This window comes from Penicillium diatomitis, assembly GCF_028827545.1.
Source record: "Penicillium diatomitis strain IBT 30728 chromosome Unknown utg000010l_segment0_segment0, whole genome shotgun sequence".
NCBI lineage: Eukaryota > Fungi > Ascomycota > Eurotiomycetes > Eurotiales > Aspergillaceae > Penicillium > Penicillium diatomitis.
The window spans coordinates 1,968,485-1,986,318 of NW_026623182.1; the positions used below are offsets into that span (position 1 = coordinate 1,968,485).

At 50.5% G+C, this 17,834-nt stretch overlaps 4 protein-coding genes across 4 annotated transcripts; 2 read left to right on the forward strand and 2 right to left on the reverse strand.

Moving 5' to 3' along the window:
• Positions 1-286: 286 nt before the first annotated feature.
• N7539_007672 (vezatin family protein) lies at positions 287-2,369 on the reverse strand (the record flags this gene model as incomplete). The annotated part of the gene is made up of 5 exons (XM_056937273.1): positions 287-939; positions 1,005-1,453; positions 1,515-1,996; positions 2,057-2,253; positions 2,321-2,369. The coding sequence occupies 5 exons, from the start codon at positions 2,367-2,369 to the stop codon at positions 287-289; spliced, it is 1,830 nt and encodes a 609-aa protein (XP_056788072.1).
• A 63-nt stretch (positions 2,370-2,432) lies between these two features.
• Positions 2,433-2,621, forward strand: N7539_007673 (uncharacterized protein; the record flags this gene model as incomplete). The annotated part of the gene is made up of 1 exon (XM_056937274.1): positions 2,433-2,621. The coding sequence occupies one exon, from the start codon at positions 2,433-2,435 to the stop codon at positions 2,619-2,621; it is 189 nt and encodes a 62-aa protein (XP_056788073.1).
• A 1,474-nt stretch (positions 2,622-4,095) lies between these two features.
• On the forward strand, positions 4,096-5,691 carry sha1 (putative calmodulin-binding protein Sha1; the record flags this gene model as incomplete). The annotated part of the gene is made up of 1 exon (XM_056937275.1): positions 4,096-5,691. One exon carries the CDS (start codon positions 4,096-4,098, stop codon positions 5,689-5,691), a length of 1,596 nt encoding a protein of 531 aa, XP_056788074.1.
• A 2,043-nt stretch (positions 5,692-7,734) lies between these two features.
• N7539_007675 (patatin-like phospholipase domain-containing protein) lies at positions 7,735-9,926 on the reverse strand (the record flags this gene model as incomplete). Its single annotated transcript, XM_056937276.1, has 2 exons — positions 7,735-8,421; positions 8,490-9,926. 2 exons carry the CDS (start codon positions 9,924-9,926, stop codon positions 7,735-7,737), a joined length of 2,124 nt encoding a protein of 707 aa, XP_056788075.1.
• Between the last annotated feature and the right edge of the window lie 7,908 nt (positions 9,927-17,834).

The window sequence follows — 17,834 nt, forward strand, 5'->3', positions numbered from 1 at the left end:
AACAAACTACTAGCAGCACATATGGTCGGCGCAGTAAAAGGTACAAAGCTCGTCGCCAAAGATGCCGGGGCAATGTGAAAATGATCAACAAAAAAGAGCACCTGAAAAAATCGCTATCTTCGCCGGATCCTTCTAAGAATATCATGGGTATCATGTCAGCAAAGCAGAGTGACGTGATAGTCGACCTGAGTTTTGCGTCTGCGCAGAAGTTCAAAAAGAGACGAAAGGGAGGAAGAGAGTGAAAATGTTTGGATGTAGAGGCACACGAGATCCAGCGAAGTCCTCACTAGATACTTGTGACTCGCTTAGAAGCGCCGTTCCGAGGTCTTTGTTGTATGACCATCTCCAGCTCCTTAAGCATGTTAGTCTTCGCGTTGGCTTTTTCTTGGACAACGGCTTTGTGTGCACGAGCTTCTCGGACACGAGCCAGCCGCTCGTCCCGGGTCAACGAGGCCCTCTTGTTCCTAGACGCAGGCAACACCACGGCCTCGAAGATCTCTTCGTCATCAAAGCTGTGTGTCAAGTCGGGCCGTTCACCATTGAGTGCCTTGAGCGCGTCGGTGGGACTTCCTTCCACGGCTGTGGTGCCGCCGAGACTGGGCGTAGGCGAAAGTGGGAAAGCCATACTCGGCGGCCTTGACAAATCCGCAATACTGGGCCGGTCGGGATTGTTGACAAAGGCAGCTTTTCCAAGTTCCCATTCTTGGAGTAAAGCCCTGATGTCGCTGCCGATCGAATCGTACTGCATTAGGAGGCTTGCCTCAAAATCACCCCCATCAGATTTATCAATGCTGGCACTAGACTCCTCGCTGATGATGTGCATTTTTGCATGCAAGGCCCGCACGCCTTGCGATAGTGAGTTCAGTCGTCGAAATTGCGCACGCATATGCTCCTTACTTGGAGATGCCGATGGCAGTGGAGAGGGAGGAATGAGATCGCCTGCAATTGTTAGACTCAAAACATTACACGTAGTCACTTAGGATAGAAGGTAGATGACTACTCACGATCTTCTTCGTTCAAGATATTGGTCATCTTCGTCATACTTGAACCGGTGACTGTCGCGAGCTCGCGCATCTCTTCCACAGCGGAACTCCACCGAGCAATATCAGATCCCCCGCCATCGGCGCTCAACGCCAGTAAACAGCAGAGAACACTTTTCCTCACGGTGTACAACTTGCCGAACGAGTCCCGTAAAGACCGTAGAGAGCACGGATCATCCAAGGACTCTTGTGAGATAGTCGACTCTATAACGGCCAGGTCTTCAAGTGCGAGATCGTAGATGTCATAGTATTTTGCGAGGTTTGTCTCGTTGGTCAACGGTCGCAGTACGTTCTGTGATTGGATATAGCGACTGAGCATGGACGAGAAGCATTCAGAAACCGCCTTGCGAAGTCTCATGCATCGTCGAACTTGAACTTGATCTTCGAGTCGACTGATCGGGGGAAGAGGTGTGCTCCTAGGGGGACTGGTCAATTATGCAATTCACGGTTCTCAGCCTGTAGAGGAGAACTCACAGCCGATAGCCTCTGGAGACAAGTTCCACCTCCTGAATGAAGACTACTGAGGCCGATGCAGCCGAATCAAAACCTTGCGCATTCCCCACGAAAGCCCCAGCCGCTTCGACAGCCTGATGTCGCAAGTATTTCAACCATTGTCGTTTGGCAAATGCATAGAAAAAGACTCCGAGGACGGGGACCAATATCAAGAGAATTCCGAATCTTCGCACATTCAGCCCAGATCCAGATTTCGATCGCCCCCAGTGTATAAGCCAGACAATTGAGAATGATGTCGAGGCGGTAACTACGGCACCTTGCACACCGAAGGTGGTGGAGAGCGATGGAAGTTCTGCAGGTTGGGAGGTCGTGATCACGTCCGCGGCGGAGGTATATGAGGGCGCGCTATGCTCATTCAAGAGCTGGGATGCGACAATGACGTAGCCAAATTGTTCCAGGAACCGCTCGTTGTCTCCCCGAGCGATGCGCGCGTTGAGGGCGGTCTAGTGTCCGAAGGGGTTAGCAGATACAATGTGAACAGGCAGTGTGCAGGACCTCCATACCGAGCAGGCGGAATAGAGCTTCTCGATGAGAGCTCCGTGAGCCGAGTTGCGCAGGTCAAGAGGCTTCGGAAGCTTGTTGCGAACGCGTTTCTGGAAGCGAGAAGCTCCCCGAGGCGCGAAATCAGAGGCGCGAACCTCATCGTCACCGTCGCTAGGCATGTCGTCGGCGGGCCATGTCTCCACGCTGCCACCGATTCCTAATAACCAGAGGCACGTCAGTATGGCGAGCTGGTGTCTTCACACGCAGATGCAGGCAAGACGGACCTTGAAGGTAATCGTCCAGAGGTGAATCCTTAGGCACAAGGGACTCCATGGCCGCGGATCATTCCGGTGACCGACGTCAAGAATGAAAGGTGGAGGCGGCCGGCTAGCCAAAATGGTGATTTGCGAAGGAGGGGAGAGGCGGAAGCGAGCTGAGCGGAACCAGTATCAGAGAGCAGTCCGCATGCCCGTGAACATGTCGCAAAACAGGGCCGTGGTCGTGGTAGGCAAGCAAGGAATAGTGCAGGACGGGAAGCGCAATGTGAAGTCCAAGCAAAATGGACTACAAAGTTGGACACATTGAGGAAGGGAGCTTGGATCGCGGGCCACGTTGACTATCTGGGGAAAGGAGAAGTCACGAGAGGTTTAATTTGACTAAATTAGATCCTCCGATCCAAAGAGACCAGCCGACCCACACGACCATGTATTCGCCTCCTTTTCTGCTTATCATTGTGCATTGCGCGAACCGAGGTTATGCGTTCTCATGCGATTTTATGTTACATACACGTTTACAGTAGATTGAACACCTATCAGTGCCCACTGCCTGCTCCGCTCATCAAATTGCGGTAAGCAACCTAGCTCAATTAAAAGACAAATGAGTTTGTGAATGTTCGAGTAGCTACTAGCTAGATATCCATGGACTTAGCAAATGTGTACAAAGCTCCACGGCCAGGAGCCTTACACATGCTACGCAATCCCTGTACCTGATCCAAAATATGGATATATCTGCTGTCCAGGTCACCACTAGGTTCCCAAGCTGCTCAACGGCTCGTGACCAGGCTACCATGACAAGGTATCGAGTATAAATGACCACGAGTCATGAACGGTTGTACAGTACATCAACTGTATATAATTTACGCCTGGAAAATTTACACTTTCCATTCCTTAGTCAATAGACCCAATTTGTAACCTTGACGGTAACCACAGCAAGCGAAGTTACGGGCACAGGCACTGGAAGTAAGGTGTGCTGAAGTGTTTATGCCGAGATTACATGTAACGTGTTCCTACATGTAAGGCAGGTGAAAAGGTTGGCACACACTCACAGCAGGCTGACCTTACTATTGAACTGGAGACTGACTTAATAAGATCATGATGCTTGAACACTCGTGCAACGTAGTAAATCAAAAAAGGCCTGACAGGTTGCTGCGTGACCAGGCTTCCCTTGTGCAGGGGCGTGTAAGTGTGGATGAGCGATGCATACAGTACTAAGCAACCAGTACTCCAAAGGCTTGCACGCCTGACATTTTTGTATCATCAGTCTTTCCTCTCAAGGCCGAGTAGAGAAGCCGTCCTACGGGTTGGGTTGCTCCTGAAACTCGATGGAAAAGGTCGCTCCACAGCAAGCTGACAAAGTATCACTTTGTTGCCTCAGGACCCAAAATCGGACCCATTTCTACGAGTTTCGTCGTTTTGCCAGGCATTGAAGCTGGTTGCCCCGGACAACGTATCCGTTAATCCTACCGGGGTGTTCTATTTTGAGAAACACGATCGAGAATGCGACATTGTGTATCACACAGCGGCAGTCTTGAAGTATAACCCCGCATTCTTTGTTATTTGACGTGCCCTCCTCGTCGCGAGGGACGTCAACGCGTCCAGATAGGTCAAGGACAACACATTTTAGCCACTCCACACCGCCTCCTCCCCTTAGATTCAAGGATAGCGCGAAAGACGATCGTAGTTATCCAAATCATAACAACATCAACGTCTTACTCATGGATCTTTGAATTCCTCATCGATTGACCGGACTTTGATAAATCACTACTGGTTTCCTCCACCCGATGGGATCTCGAGTCCTCATGTATGAGGCTCTCGACCTCTCTTCCCGGTTCCAAGGGTCAAAGTCGAGAGAAGATAAACGACACGGCACCTTCCACATTTTCACAGATCAAAACAACGAAAAGCCCACAAATTTCACGAATTCCATTCGAGCGTCGAGGCTAAAAAAGAAAAGCTCTCAGCGAGTCAACTCTCTCGCGGATAATGGTGGTGAGAACCTGGCCATAACAGCTGGCGATTACAGACGTAAGGAATCAGTCACGGAAGCCAGCCACGCTTCTCCTCGCAAAACATCACCACATTCTCATCCCACCCAACGTACTCGGAGTGAAATTCAGCGCAAAAACGACGCCCCCCTCCAACAGGTGTTGTTGAAGACAAATGTTCGAGGTTCCCCAATATCAGCTGGCAAGAAGCATCATCCGCAGTCACAGGGCACAAGGGGAAGCAAGAGGGCATGCCTTGAATCAACGGATCCGGCTCAACATGGACCGAGAGACCCCTCTAGTCTCCATAGGAGACTTGGTCACAAGTCGATAGCTCGATCTCTGGGATACTCTCAATCCTCCCCTATTCGTCCTGAAAGTCAAACTAAATGGAACACGAAAGTCGTGCCTGCACCTCGGCACAAGGTTGCTTTACAACCAAGCTCTCATGTCACGCAGCCGCCTGTGATTCAGGTGGATGTGCCCGGCAGAAATGGAGGCAAAGAGAACATACCACCTGGTGCACCTCGCCCCATGTTGACGAAAAATTTCGATGCAGTAGTGCCTTTGAAAGAATATACTGATGTCGCAGAGGATGACCGGCAGAGTATAAGAAATGAGCAAGCGGAGCAGAGGTCGGGAGAGTCGCTGATTCATGCTCGCCCTTCGGAGTGTGACATTGCTCCGAGTCGGGTAAGGGCAGTCTCCCAAAAAGAGGATCTTCCTCATCGTGAGCTCCACTCGAAGCTCAAAAAGACGCCGGGCACCGTCACGGCCAGACGGCCTGCCGCTGTTCTGACCCAAAGTCTGTCAAAGCCGCTTCGGCACGGAATCGAGGATTCCTTGCGCCTGAAGACCATCAATGCTCAGCCCATGAGCTCTCTTCCAGAAGATGAAAATGAGAATTCGACGGGCGAATATTCGACCGGTGAAGTTGTGGAATTTTGGCGTCCATTCGATGGTGGGCCCTATCCGACATTGCACAATGTCGACTGCAGTGCCAAACTTCTCACCTGCGACATACGACATCGGGTACAAATGACCAACCTCGTCGATATTCCCGTGTTCACATCGAGACGCAAGCACTCCCTCGCCCACATGAGACCTGTAGATTTTTCAACTTCGGAAGAGACCCGGACACTCACTAGACAACTGAGACTAGTCCGTGATCGAACCACAATGCTTCACAACGTACATATCGTATTCTCAGCTTTGAGCTCATTCGACTTCTCTCAATACATTCCGTCGAGCGTGAGCGCGAACGATAGCGTGGATGCGAAGTGTCAGCAACTTACCGCGTTGCTATTGACACTCATCCGAGCTTGGAATCTTGCAGAATTCTTGGACTTATATGATTTGCGGAATATTTTCATCACACAAACCTGCTCTTGATGCTTCGCATTTCCACTCAGAAAGAAGACATCGATCACCTCGAGGAAGCCTGTCAACAAGCTGGAGCTTTCCCCGTCGGTCATTGGATGGAAACTTCAAATGCGGCAGGAAATGACGATAGGTCAGCAGTGTAAAAGACCGACTTCGCCGTTGGATGCGTCTGTTTGGGGATTTTCGTCTCACATGAGTCCTTTGTCCCGGAAAGTGTAATCTTTCACGAAGAAATGGAATGCACTGCCCATCTCGACGAGTTCTCAATTCTCAATGCAACTACCGGGCTGCGGCCTCCAAACTTTGTGAGTCCACCCTCGATCCATAATTATCTGCCGTGTCCCTGGCTGATCGTGAGGGATAGATCTAGCGCCCCCAGTCACTTTCAACGGACATGGTCTCAGTCATGACATGTTGCCACCAACTTAATTTTGGATACGCCTGTTATGGTGTTTACACGCGCCTACTGACAGCTTCGAAGCAGTACGAGTAGCGAGGGTGGTTCAGAAGTACCGACATGTGCGAGGCGTGAGTGCAGCCAAAGGAAAGGGAATCAAGTCACCACGTGAAAGATGTCAGACAACGATGCGGCGGAGAAGCTGCTTGTGTGGTCGCACTTAGAGTGTTGTGGGATCCTGCTGAAGGTTCAGTTCGGCCAGCTCAGAAGGAGGGGCTTCGAGAGCGGCCTTTATCTGGATAAACGCAGGAAACAATTTGGTTATGCGAGACTCTTGGTGGTGCCGTTTACTAGGGAACCGCTTGTCAACACTTGGATGGGCATGCACGGTGATTCATCTCAAAATAGATTAGTGTCAACACCAGGATATGAATCCACGACACTGCTTCTAAGGGAGCACCATATGACTGATTATGAACGAGCTTCAGAGGGGCAATTTGGAGCTTACTGAGAGGCAAACTCTCAGATGAGCTTAGCATCAATTCGACATTCAGTCTTTTCATGAACTGCGGGAGTAGTGATTTTTCTCTCTCTCTCTCTCTCTCGGTATTGCGTGGAGTCCTAAAATTCTAGCTCATGTTGGCGCCACATTGTTACCATAGTACCTATGTACACACTGCTCTTTCTGACGTTACTCTTCGCATGAGCTTACCTTTTTCTTTTCGGGCTCTACATATCTCAGTCGACAGAATGTCTAAGAGTCCCTTCTCGACCTGTGAAGATCTGATGTTATCCAGCGGTAGGCAAAATAGCTTCATTTAGAAGCTCCACGACATTCTCGCAGTTATAGGTGCTCTACCTGCCTATCAGCGTCGAAGTCGTTCCCTCCCGCTATGGATGTTAATGCTCCTATGTCTCATCACTGATATGACATGAAGCAAACACATGATTATCATAGAATTAATTGATCAGTGTGTTGTAGCATGTATAAGATGGGTCTTCACAGACTTTCCCACTCGTCGTCTCAAGCCTCATCCAGATGCTTCCGGTTACTCAGATTGGTGCAAAACAGCGGTACTCCCGGACATCCCTGTACTACTCGCTTCCTGGCTCTGGCCATCTCCAACGAAAAGGGATACAAGTAGCTTCGGCAGCTAGACTTGTTCTCGAGGCTAAGAGACGAGGCTCTTGAGTGGACCCTCATATTGCCTGCAGGCCTGGAATGGTGCGGAGAAGGGCGACGTTCGACGTTCAACTATGTTTGGCAATGATATATAGTTCACGTCAAAGTCTCTGCAGATAATAATCTTGATATGAACAATGTATATAGGCTAATTAGTAGAAGACAATGTATGGAAAGTATGAGCAACAGTAGAACTGATTCTGGGTAATGTATATGCCGTGTGAACAGGTGACACAATTTAACGATGACAAATGCACCCCGAGTCGAATTTGGTGGAAATTGTATAAGGGAAACGACCTTCTCGAATCGGTATTACAGTGGTAAGCTGGTGCCACTGTATGAGGACATATCTGCGGCTGGAGGCAAAACCGTTGATACACCCTTCAGTCGCTGTTCCAAAATGCTTAGGAGAGCCGCAAGAGATTCAATGGGATATGCACGCCGACTTCAAGACCCAGCATACAGCACTATCTTACGTGATAACAGCATCCTCATCACCATACTCGTCGAAGAAGACTGCCGACTGGCGTCGTACCTCGTCGATCAGACTGCCTCGTCGCGAAGAGAGGCGGGATGAAGCCGTTGAATGAGACAAGCCGTCTGAGAGGTCAAAGTCACGAATATCTCCGGTATCGTGTCTTTCAGGGAAACTTGCGTCCAGCCTCTGTGAGAGCGCATCTGAGGGCTCGAACTCCGGTGCCGGCACACGACGGGACAGGATTGGAGAAAGAGAGCGACCTCCTGTCGCCGAATGCTGCTGGAGGCCCTTCATGATCGCGTTCTCGATATTGAGTCGGTTCTTGATAAATTGTATCTTGGGAAAAGCGCTTTGCTGGCCCACATGGATCATGCGGGCAAGTCGCTCCGGTGTTGGGTCAGACAGGATATGATAAAAGTCGGAAGGAATGGTTTTGGGCCAGAGGGTAACCGTGCCACTGAACTTTTGAAGCCAGATCTCGCTCCAGTCTTGTCCCATCGGCCGTGGTAGCAGCTCCAGATGCCTCAAAACACGCAACCACTTGTTCAAATCCAGCTTGATGTATTGTTCAATCGCAGTACCAAGGAATCCGCCTCGCCAACCACGGCCTTTACGGTGGGTGACGGGGCGACCAACTGTGCCTCGAGAACTGAAAAAGAACAGGTTGACATGTGGATTGACCTGCAGTGGAAAGTCCGAGGTCAGGAAAATTGAAGGAAGATATGCAAGAATGAGCGAAATGGACACACCTGAGACACGATTGTAAAGTTGACATTGAAATGTAGGTTCAGAGCTTTGATAGGAATATCGGTTCGCAGACTTCCGTCTTTCCACTTGTGTCCAAATGAATACGGTGCAAGAGTCCCATCGCGCTTCTTGGTCATCAAAACCACCGGATTCAGAATTCCAGGCACAGCCGCGGAAGCGAGGACTGCACTCCAAATTACACAGTCCGGGCACGTCAGATAATTAGCCAGGATCGTAGGCGAGTGAGGGTCTGATGGCACGCAGGAGACATTTAAAATTCGGCCGGTTCGCTCGTAAGCTTCTCGGAAAGTGGTCGATCCTCTGCAAAACCAGCTACACTGTCGGGCCCAGTGAACAGTATCAAAGCGAGCACCTGTCTTCCACCAACGCTGAATCCATGTGGTGAACCCTTCATGGCAGGCACGAATGCGGTGTGCGAGGGCCGGAACCAAGAGTTGTTTCAATTCATCATCCGTGCGAGTAGCAACCAAACCTGCGACGAGTGCTCCTCCAGACGTTCCGGTGATAATCTCGGGAAGCACTCCATTATCGAGTAATGCCTTCACGACGCCAAAGTGGTAGTATGCAAAAGTAGCTCCCCCAGAAAGACACAGCGCCGTCCGACCGAAATTGGTATCGAGGTGCTTGAAGTGCACATACTTGGCCTGCTTGTCAAGTTCCCGACTTTCCCCTACCAATTGAATGCACCTGCGAACCTCATCGATGTATTCCTGTACCAAGTCTTTGGTACCCGAGTACGCTTCACTATACATGCGCGGGTTCTCCACGCCTGCGAAGTTGTTCTTCACACAGGCCTCAAGCAGCGATCGAAGTTCGTCGATTGCGGGCGTTTCTGTATCACCATTGGCACCTTCTCTCTCTTGCTCCACCTCGTATCTGACTTCCTTCAATTGGTTCACCACTTTGTTGATGGTCAAGTGATCATAGTAGGCATACTCGTCGGTCTCCTGCCACTTTTCATTTCCAAGATATACGTCCAGCGCACGGGCAGCTTCTAGCCAGCTGGGATAGTCTGTCTGTTGCCAGAGCTCGCGTCGAAGACGCTGTCTCTTTCCGCGCCACGACACCCACTGCTCATACAGCACAATGTATATGCGAACCAAGGCATAACCACAGCTCAGCACGGCCAGCCATGCAAAGACAGTGAAGAGGAATGGCCACTTGAGTACCGTGTAGAGCACACCTTCTCTTGTCTCATCCTTGCTGCGCTTGGGTGTCTTGCGACGACCGCGGTTCCTTCGTACTCGCTGGTGGATAGGGCGCCAGTCGTTGATGGCGACGAGTGGAGATGCCTCGGGTGCGTTTAGTGCTTTCTCGAAAGCCTGCAGTTCTTCCGGCTTGATGAACTCTCGGTCAAAATCCGGCAGACCGGACGGGTCATAGTGATCCAATAGTGGTGGTTTCTCCGCGTTGGGCATTGTTGTCTTTGATCTTCTCAAGACATCGTGCGGAGTAGTGTGTACTGTGTACTGTGTAGTCCGTGTTGGACGACGGTTCACCTAACCACTCTGCATAGGGGAATCCGGTTGGGGAAACAGCCGCCCACCGACGTCAGCATCACGTGCCTTCATCGGCCTCGTGCATGCTTAAAAGTGGGGTTGGACGTGGCTCAGAAACTGTGTGGCTGGTGGGTTTCCATCTGCAGTGTGTCTTTCCCAGCCCCGCATTTGCTTATCTGAATTCAATCTATGGACTGTCAAAGGGAAAGGAACTTTTTTAACTTTGGCGACCCTCCATGGTCATCTTGTGGCTGGTACACTGGGAAACAACTCGACACAATCGATGGCACTTTGTTTTCTACATCGCTCAATGCTGCCTGATGAGATGGCTTGCTGGCATCCGCAGAGACTGTGTACGCCCAAGTGAAATAGGCACTCCACTCGGGCAACGATGACATAGTATCCAGGCAGCACCATCGTCATCACAGTGCAAACTACCGGGCTCCTTCCACACGTCTCGGTTCTGAATCGTGGGGCAGAGCCAGATACCCGTTGCTCTTGACTGTCAAGGCTCAAGTTTCTGTCCACTCCTCCGACCAACCGCCAGCCTCCTCACTAATGCACGGCAGACATTGAAGGCTTGCACATTGACTTGCATACGCATATTTCGCTTGCAAGCTCTGGCAGCCAATATGCAAGGAAACCCCCCGTAAGTTTGTTCTACAGCATCAAAGAAAGCCGAGTCTTACTGCGTGTCATACTTCCTTGACACTGGCCGAGCTCCTCGCTTCAGTGGGATCCGGATCCTTCGTCGCCATGGCCACGCTTCTGTGTTGTTGTTTTTTTTTTTTTTTTTTGGGGTTCTTGCCTTCCCGTCTCTTCCTCCCCCCTTTGCTGGTCGTTACCCCTCCATTCCCCTCCATCCGACGTAAAAAAATATCATTGTTGAGCAATCAGAAAAAGGAAATGTCACGGTGATCTGTGGGGTAACACGTCTACCTTGTCGATAGGATCAGATTGTAACTCGCATCCTGGCAGTGGCGAATAACACGGCTTGAAATATAGGACCGTAAGTCGCAAGGAAAACTGCAACCAAAATTTTCTATGAAAAGGCTGTGGAGCTACACGGCACAGCTTCACCGCTACATGCTAGTTTTTTCTCCGATCAAGCAGTAATCTAGTGGTAGCCGTTCTGATTGGGTCTTTATTGGTGAGCTTTTCAACATTTCATGTCTCAATCGCTGGCTCTCAAGGGCTGATGAATTTTGTATGTGGATCTGAAGGCTGCCAGAGATCCACTCTATCGGCAATCAGCTCAGATCAATTATCTCTCGGGTCATACGGTCTTCAAAGTTGCACTCGATGAGGACCCGTGAACTAAAATAGGAGAGAATAGATCGGATCGCGGGAGGAAAGAATCAAAGGCGTCTTTTAGCGCCGAAAAAAACCCAGCCATTTCTTGGCCTCCAAGGACCACGAGGCCGCTAAAAACGTCATCTATGTCCGGTTGCCGCTAGAATCACGATTAAAGATCACGATCGCCGTCATGGACGGAATCACAAATCCTGGGAGTGGATGCTGTGCCCCTCCTAAGAGGCCCGTCAAGGATCAAGGTTGGTAGATGGGAAGTGAAGCGTCCGCGAGAGGATTGTCCGAGATTTTCCCGCAATGTACGCGATCGATGCTAAGACTCGTTGGCTTACGGTGGTATGTTCTCAGAATTAGCAGCCAATACAGCCTCACGGGAGCAAGTGCAATTAGCGGGCTTTGAAAGCATAGCTATAGCCAGGATAGAAACCTTCGGAAATCTTCGGTCTCCGATGACGGACGTATTGTCATACGAGTGCTGAGAGAGGTCGCCAGTACGACTCTCGGTTGGTACACCAGGTTGTTGAGCGGCTCTTTCACATCCTCTTGACTGACACCGCCACCATGGATGGTATCTGATATCATCCTCAAGAAGAAGTCATGCAGGATTCAACATACAGACCGCTAGAAAGTCGATCTGTTGCTCAGTTTGGTACCTTCTGCTAAGGTACCTACAAATTGGGTTCTGTATACCGAACCTCCGGCGAGGTTGTGGCGAGTCTGCGACGGTGTGCGTTAAGGTTACAGTAGGATTGATGGAGATAAGTGGGTGGTACCTAGCTAGGTAGTGAGGTACGAGGGAATGATAGGCAACTAGTTATAGTTTTTAGTACCTAGGTAACTACCTAAGGTACTGGTGTCGGTGGTAGAACTGGAGGCAAAGATCGACCAATTCACTTTAGTAGAAATGAACCCTAATTTTGACAACGAAACAGACCGAATATGTACACAAGTTATTCAACACCGACGGCATAGTATATAGCTGTATAATGTATATTGCATACAGACTCTACCAAGGGCAAAAGAACACCTCGTCCGTGAGTTGCCCATTCACGAAATGATGTGCAGCCGTGCATGTCAAGTCAAACTCCACTCCACCATTGACGAGGCGACATGACCTGCGAAGAAGCCAGTTAAACTTTTTGAACCCTTCACTTCCCGAGTCATCTGTACCGCCACGGCGTTGATCATGCTCGACCACTAGGATGAATCAACGCACGCAGCGACTGCCATGATCCATCTACTCACGAAAAAAGACACACAGGCCGGGAACAAGAAAGGAAAGAGGGTGATCAACGGAGCTTAGGGGCCGGCGACTCCTGACTTGTGAAGCTATCTAGTACAGCAGTACTATCTAGTATCACTATCTACTGACTGCTCAAACTCATCCGGCTCACTCGACTCTTAAAACACAGACCAACAAGTCTTCTTCCATGGAGCGGGGCATCACTGTACCGAGGAGTTAATAATCTACAGAATGCCTGTATCGTGAGAGTTCAAAAAAGGAGATACCACCCGACGAAGTGGGAGAACCTTCTTTTATTGTTTCCAATTGCGCGGTAGCCGCCCCTTGATTTTAGCCTCCTTGTCGCGCATCAGAGCTTCGTTAGAGTTTTAGTCCAGGGTCGCAGGGCAACTTAGGGGGAAACTCGGCGGGGAGGGGAAAGTCGACAACGGCAGACGGGGTACCCATGTCTGCTGGAGCAGAGGGGAGAATAGTGCTGAGTGCTGACTCGCTGAGTGCTCAGTCCACTGAGTTGTATAGAAGTACTTTATGCCTTCTGGACAAGATACCAAGCTGGAAAGTACCAGTAGGCAGGTAGTCAGCAAAATGCTGCATCTAAGACAGTCGCTACCTCCATGAAACACCGTCGACGATTGGCATCTTAATTTTCACAAGGTCGTACATATCGCAAGCCTTACAAGATATAACTACTTGGGGAGTCTACAGATGAGGTTATCATTGTGAACTGAACTGGTCGACTGGTTCGAATACACACGCATCCCCCCGATTGTACAATGAACAACTCAGGATTGGAATTCCGTAGACAGCTGATGAGAATCAGCTAGCTCCCTAATTGATCATCATTGACTATTGCTAATTCCCCAATCCCTCACCATGCAGGAGCAGCTCGGCTTGCGAGCAGCTTATCCTCGACGGGTCATCTTCCCGATCGGGCTTGATGCATGTAATTTAAGTGCGCCCTCCCTTCCCCTTCCAGTATGAGCTGCGCACGGTTTCGCTGCCCGTGTAGCCAAACTCATGAGTCGTGCTGGCTTGGCGATTGGTCCCCGCGATCGTCTTGAAATACAGTGGGCGCTGATAATCATCTGTGCCCCATGCTCGGTGCTTTGTTCCCTCTGTCCTACGTGCTCCGTGCTCGGTGCTCCGTGCTCGGTGCTTCACTAACCTTTACGGGTAACGTGTTGTCGTTCGTCTTGCACCAAGTCCCAACGGCGTTGTTGATGCACGGTCGGATGATGCAAGGGAGTCAAAAAAGCCACACTAACGGTCAAACAAGGACCATCCGCAGCAAGATGATCAGTAATTTCGTACAGCAGTGTTAGTGTACAACTGTATGTACATACTTGTCCCAGTAGTGGTACCAGTCTCACTCTCGGCCACTCTGGTACGGTATTCGGCTCCTCAGCTTGGTTTCACAACGGTTGACTGGAATAACTTTATTAGATGATGGCGTGCTTTTGGTCGCAGTCATGTTCGAGCGCAACCTAGTCGAGTGGCGCCAATCAACATGACACATGCACGCTCACATGTACAGAGTACAGTCCCTCGTGCTGCTGTAGCCTGTTGGACAGATCATCCGCACGAGTAAAGAGGCAAATTGGGGGAGCTGCAGGCAATCCATTTCCGAGTCTTGTGGTCGTCCGCTTTTAGTAGCTGATTGGGTGCTCCCTCATATCTTATGTGCCGCCTGTTCTTTAATTTCAGGTCGTCGAGTTAGCCATTCTCTCGCTTGGCCTTCCATTCTTAGCGGTCGACGGAGAGGACAGCTTATGTTGGCAATCTCACCTTCGTGGTCGATGTGATAGGTGTGGTGTGTGAAGCTCACTCCAGGGGGAGGGGGGACTTTACGGCTGAAGAGGCTGAGGGTGTATATCTTGCGATCGGATGATGCGCATTCTTAATAAGTCAAAAAGCAGAGCATCAACGTGCCCAGCTGTACTCATTCAGCTGGCACTAGGACGAACACCCTTTGTAGTTTGTGAAGCAAAATGAGAGGCATACAACTATAGAGATGGTATGACTCTTAGGACACGAGCGTTATCGCAGGTCCAATGCTTCCATCTCACGCCATCTTGATAGAGGCTCCGATAGTGTCATTGAGCATTGTCTCTCCGCTCCCAGCCATATGCTCACCCTCCCTGCCCATGGCAGCAGTAGTAGTATAGCCGTAATCCAACCCCTGTGTAGACTGTAGCCTTTGTAGAGGATTGAGCATGGGTCATACTTTTCTCCAGCAGGATCTGTGAGACAGGCAAGTCCCACGATCCTGGAGTACTCGGTAGACTCGGTACTATATTCCCCCTTTTCGTTTCATTTGCCAAATACTTCACCTTTTTTGTGAAATCATAAACATACACACAGGGCATTCAAAATCGCTGCAGGGACGGACTGCATGTGAAACGAGCCATACTTGTGATCACCGCAGACCTTGGAAGAGTTGGCAACCTGCAGCAATCTCCAACCCAGATCTTGGATCGGGCGGTTTCCCCCCCTTGGATGCGGCGCGGCAGAGGAGGTGAAGAATGTTGATGTCCGCAAGAAGTCAATACTCGGGGATTCCTTGTTGGATCTTGATCACTATTCGCTGCCGAGAGTCAAATGCGCAGTGGATGCCTGCGTGACGGTTTGATCAAAGCTGGGAGGGGATCTCAAGCCGGTCAGTCGAATCGAAGGGTGCCCATCTGCGCGTGAGCGCCCCACGTTCGGCATGAAGATCGATCGCCTACGGGATCGCCTTCCAGGATCAGCTGGGCCTGGCAGTGTGATCGCTTCCGTGATCCGACAAGCAAGCGCAGAGTCAGTCAACAGACTCGACATCAATGAGTTAGTCATGATTCGACCAGCTCCTTCAAGTCGGCTGAAGGACCATCTTGAGATGATTGTCGAATAAGGATTATTCTTCTCGTGGTGCGCTCATGCATCTGCATCTTCTTGTTTCTATTAGTTCGCCGCTTCAGCCTTGGCTGCGCCCGAGATCAGGTGCTGCGATCATGGAAAAGCCTATATCCCCCATCTTCCTTGATCCCGGTATGCCCTCATGCAATATCGCCTCTGAAGCATCATTACAGCCCGCGAAGACGCTGTGCGGCATCCGCATCCAAGTTCAGATCTCGCATTCATGTAGACAGCAATGATAATGTACCGCGAGCCTTGTTCCCGATTTGCTGGTCGCACAGACCATACGACACAATAGATAGAATGTCGGAAATATTGTGGACCATCAAGGCACGATGCTATTGTTGATGGCCACAAAGAGATGAAAGGGCTGGCTGAGTACCATGGATCGGGTCGCTGTGATTGCGCTTAAGTGAGACTTGCTCTATCTTGGACGGGCCGGAATGTGGGAGCGGTGTGACCAGCCATGGGGAATGGTCGTCATTCAAGAAATGCCAGTCGACGGGGTGAAGGTCACCACGAGAGATCCGGATGATGAAATTGAGGAGATGTTGGATTTTTCATTTCCTTCCATACCTTCCAGTGTCCATCGCTCCCCGGTCATTCCGGACGACACTCGTTTGATGTCATTTGGACTGCCAGCCCGTCCGAATGTGTTATTCTTAGGAGGACTCCCCACTCGAACCTCCACTCAGTTTACTAGTCGCAGTACACTGTTACTACTTACTAACTTAGTACTTAGTAACTAAGTTAACTAACGAGTCTAAGTTAACTAACTTCGTTCACTAGTTACTACAGTAGTAACTTAGTAAGTCTAGTAGCGCCCAAGTTTGGCTGACTCAGGGGGTTCCACCTGGAAGGGGTCCGCAGGCGGAATGTCAGATGTCAGTGCGAGCTGACTGGGTCGCCCGAAGCAAATCGCGATCGTCCATCATCCGGTGAGTCGGGGACTTCTACCGAGAGCACAGGGAACTGATTGGTCTGAGAGATCTTCCCATCTCGCGTAGCAGGGAGCGAGCATTCATGTGATTTGTCCTGGCGGAGAAGGTCGGTCCATCCATGCGTGCCCTGTCATCTGCATCGATCATTGATGGTCGACATCACCCAGTATCAAGGAACCAGTCGTCCATAAGTTGATGATGATTGTTATGTTCCGCCCTGTAGTGCCACAGAACGGGATGTAGCAAGTCGAGCGGGATCTCGGGCGGGGGTAATACTCCATCGGTTAAAAAAAAAAAACAAACCGCGCGCGAGAGCCAACGACAGCGCGATCCGTCATCAAATATTATCTCCGCCAAGGTTTGGCGCAAGAACCATGATCCATAATGCCGCTGTCAAAACGAGAACCAAAAGTTGTCTTGAGTCCTTCACTGTCAGATGGTGCTTAGTGAGAAGAGAAGAAAGGGTCAAAGGGGGGAAAGTTAATAAGGTCCAAAACCTTGAAATGTTCCCCAAGGGCTATGCCACATGACATATGGCAGAGGCTCAGGTATGTTGCATCCCGCGATCAAGCTGTAGATTGCATTTCAAGCCTTTTCGAGTCGAGTACGGAGGAGGCTCGCAGGAATACAGTAGTAGATAGCGGCCAGCGCTGCTCTCCTCTTTCATTGGCCTCTCGTGCATAGTCCTGGGATGTCCTCTCGGCAGCGCCAAACGGTCCTGCCGCGTCGACAGATCTCTTCTGCTTCCCCTCCCCGGTGATGTTGAAGGTATGTGGTTGTCTCATTGCAGGGCGGAGGGCTGGGGCATTCTGATCATCGGCCACGAGAGTGTTAATGTGAAGATCCAAGACTTATTTTTTTTTTTTCGGTCTTGCAACGGGATAGGGTCCATGCTCGGGCCAATCCCTCGAGATGGGAATAGCATCATGTCAATCATTGCCTCGCGCTCCATTGACCTGTGCCTCGAGTTGACGATCGCATGATTGGTCTCTCGAGGCGTGGAGCTGACACACTGCAGATGATCCAGCAGTATCCGGTAAGGACCGACTCGGGATACACGGCGCTACCGAGGTGACCTATGCGATACCTACAGGACGCTATACCGAGCTGGTCCAGGATGCTGCAGGAGCGGGCTTGGATGGCAGCACCGAATGGGAAATTGAAAGCGGACCCCCGAGCACGGGGCAACTGCGGCATTCCCACTCAGGATGCCCGGTCTTGATGTGTGGCTTGACCTAGAGAGGTTGGTGCAGCAGCAGAGAAAGTGCGAGAGAGATTAGTGACACCATTAGTGAGAGTGCTGTGAATGTGCACTGTGCAGTGGTACAGCAGCAGTACTCGTGGACTCCCCCTTCGCGTTCGTCTGTACTCGGTTCGCATTCAGCATTCAGCTGAGCTGGTCAGGAAAGTCTTCCAGGAAGTCACGAAACGGGTGGA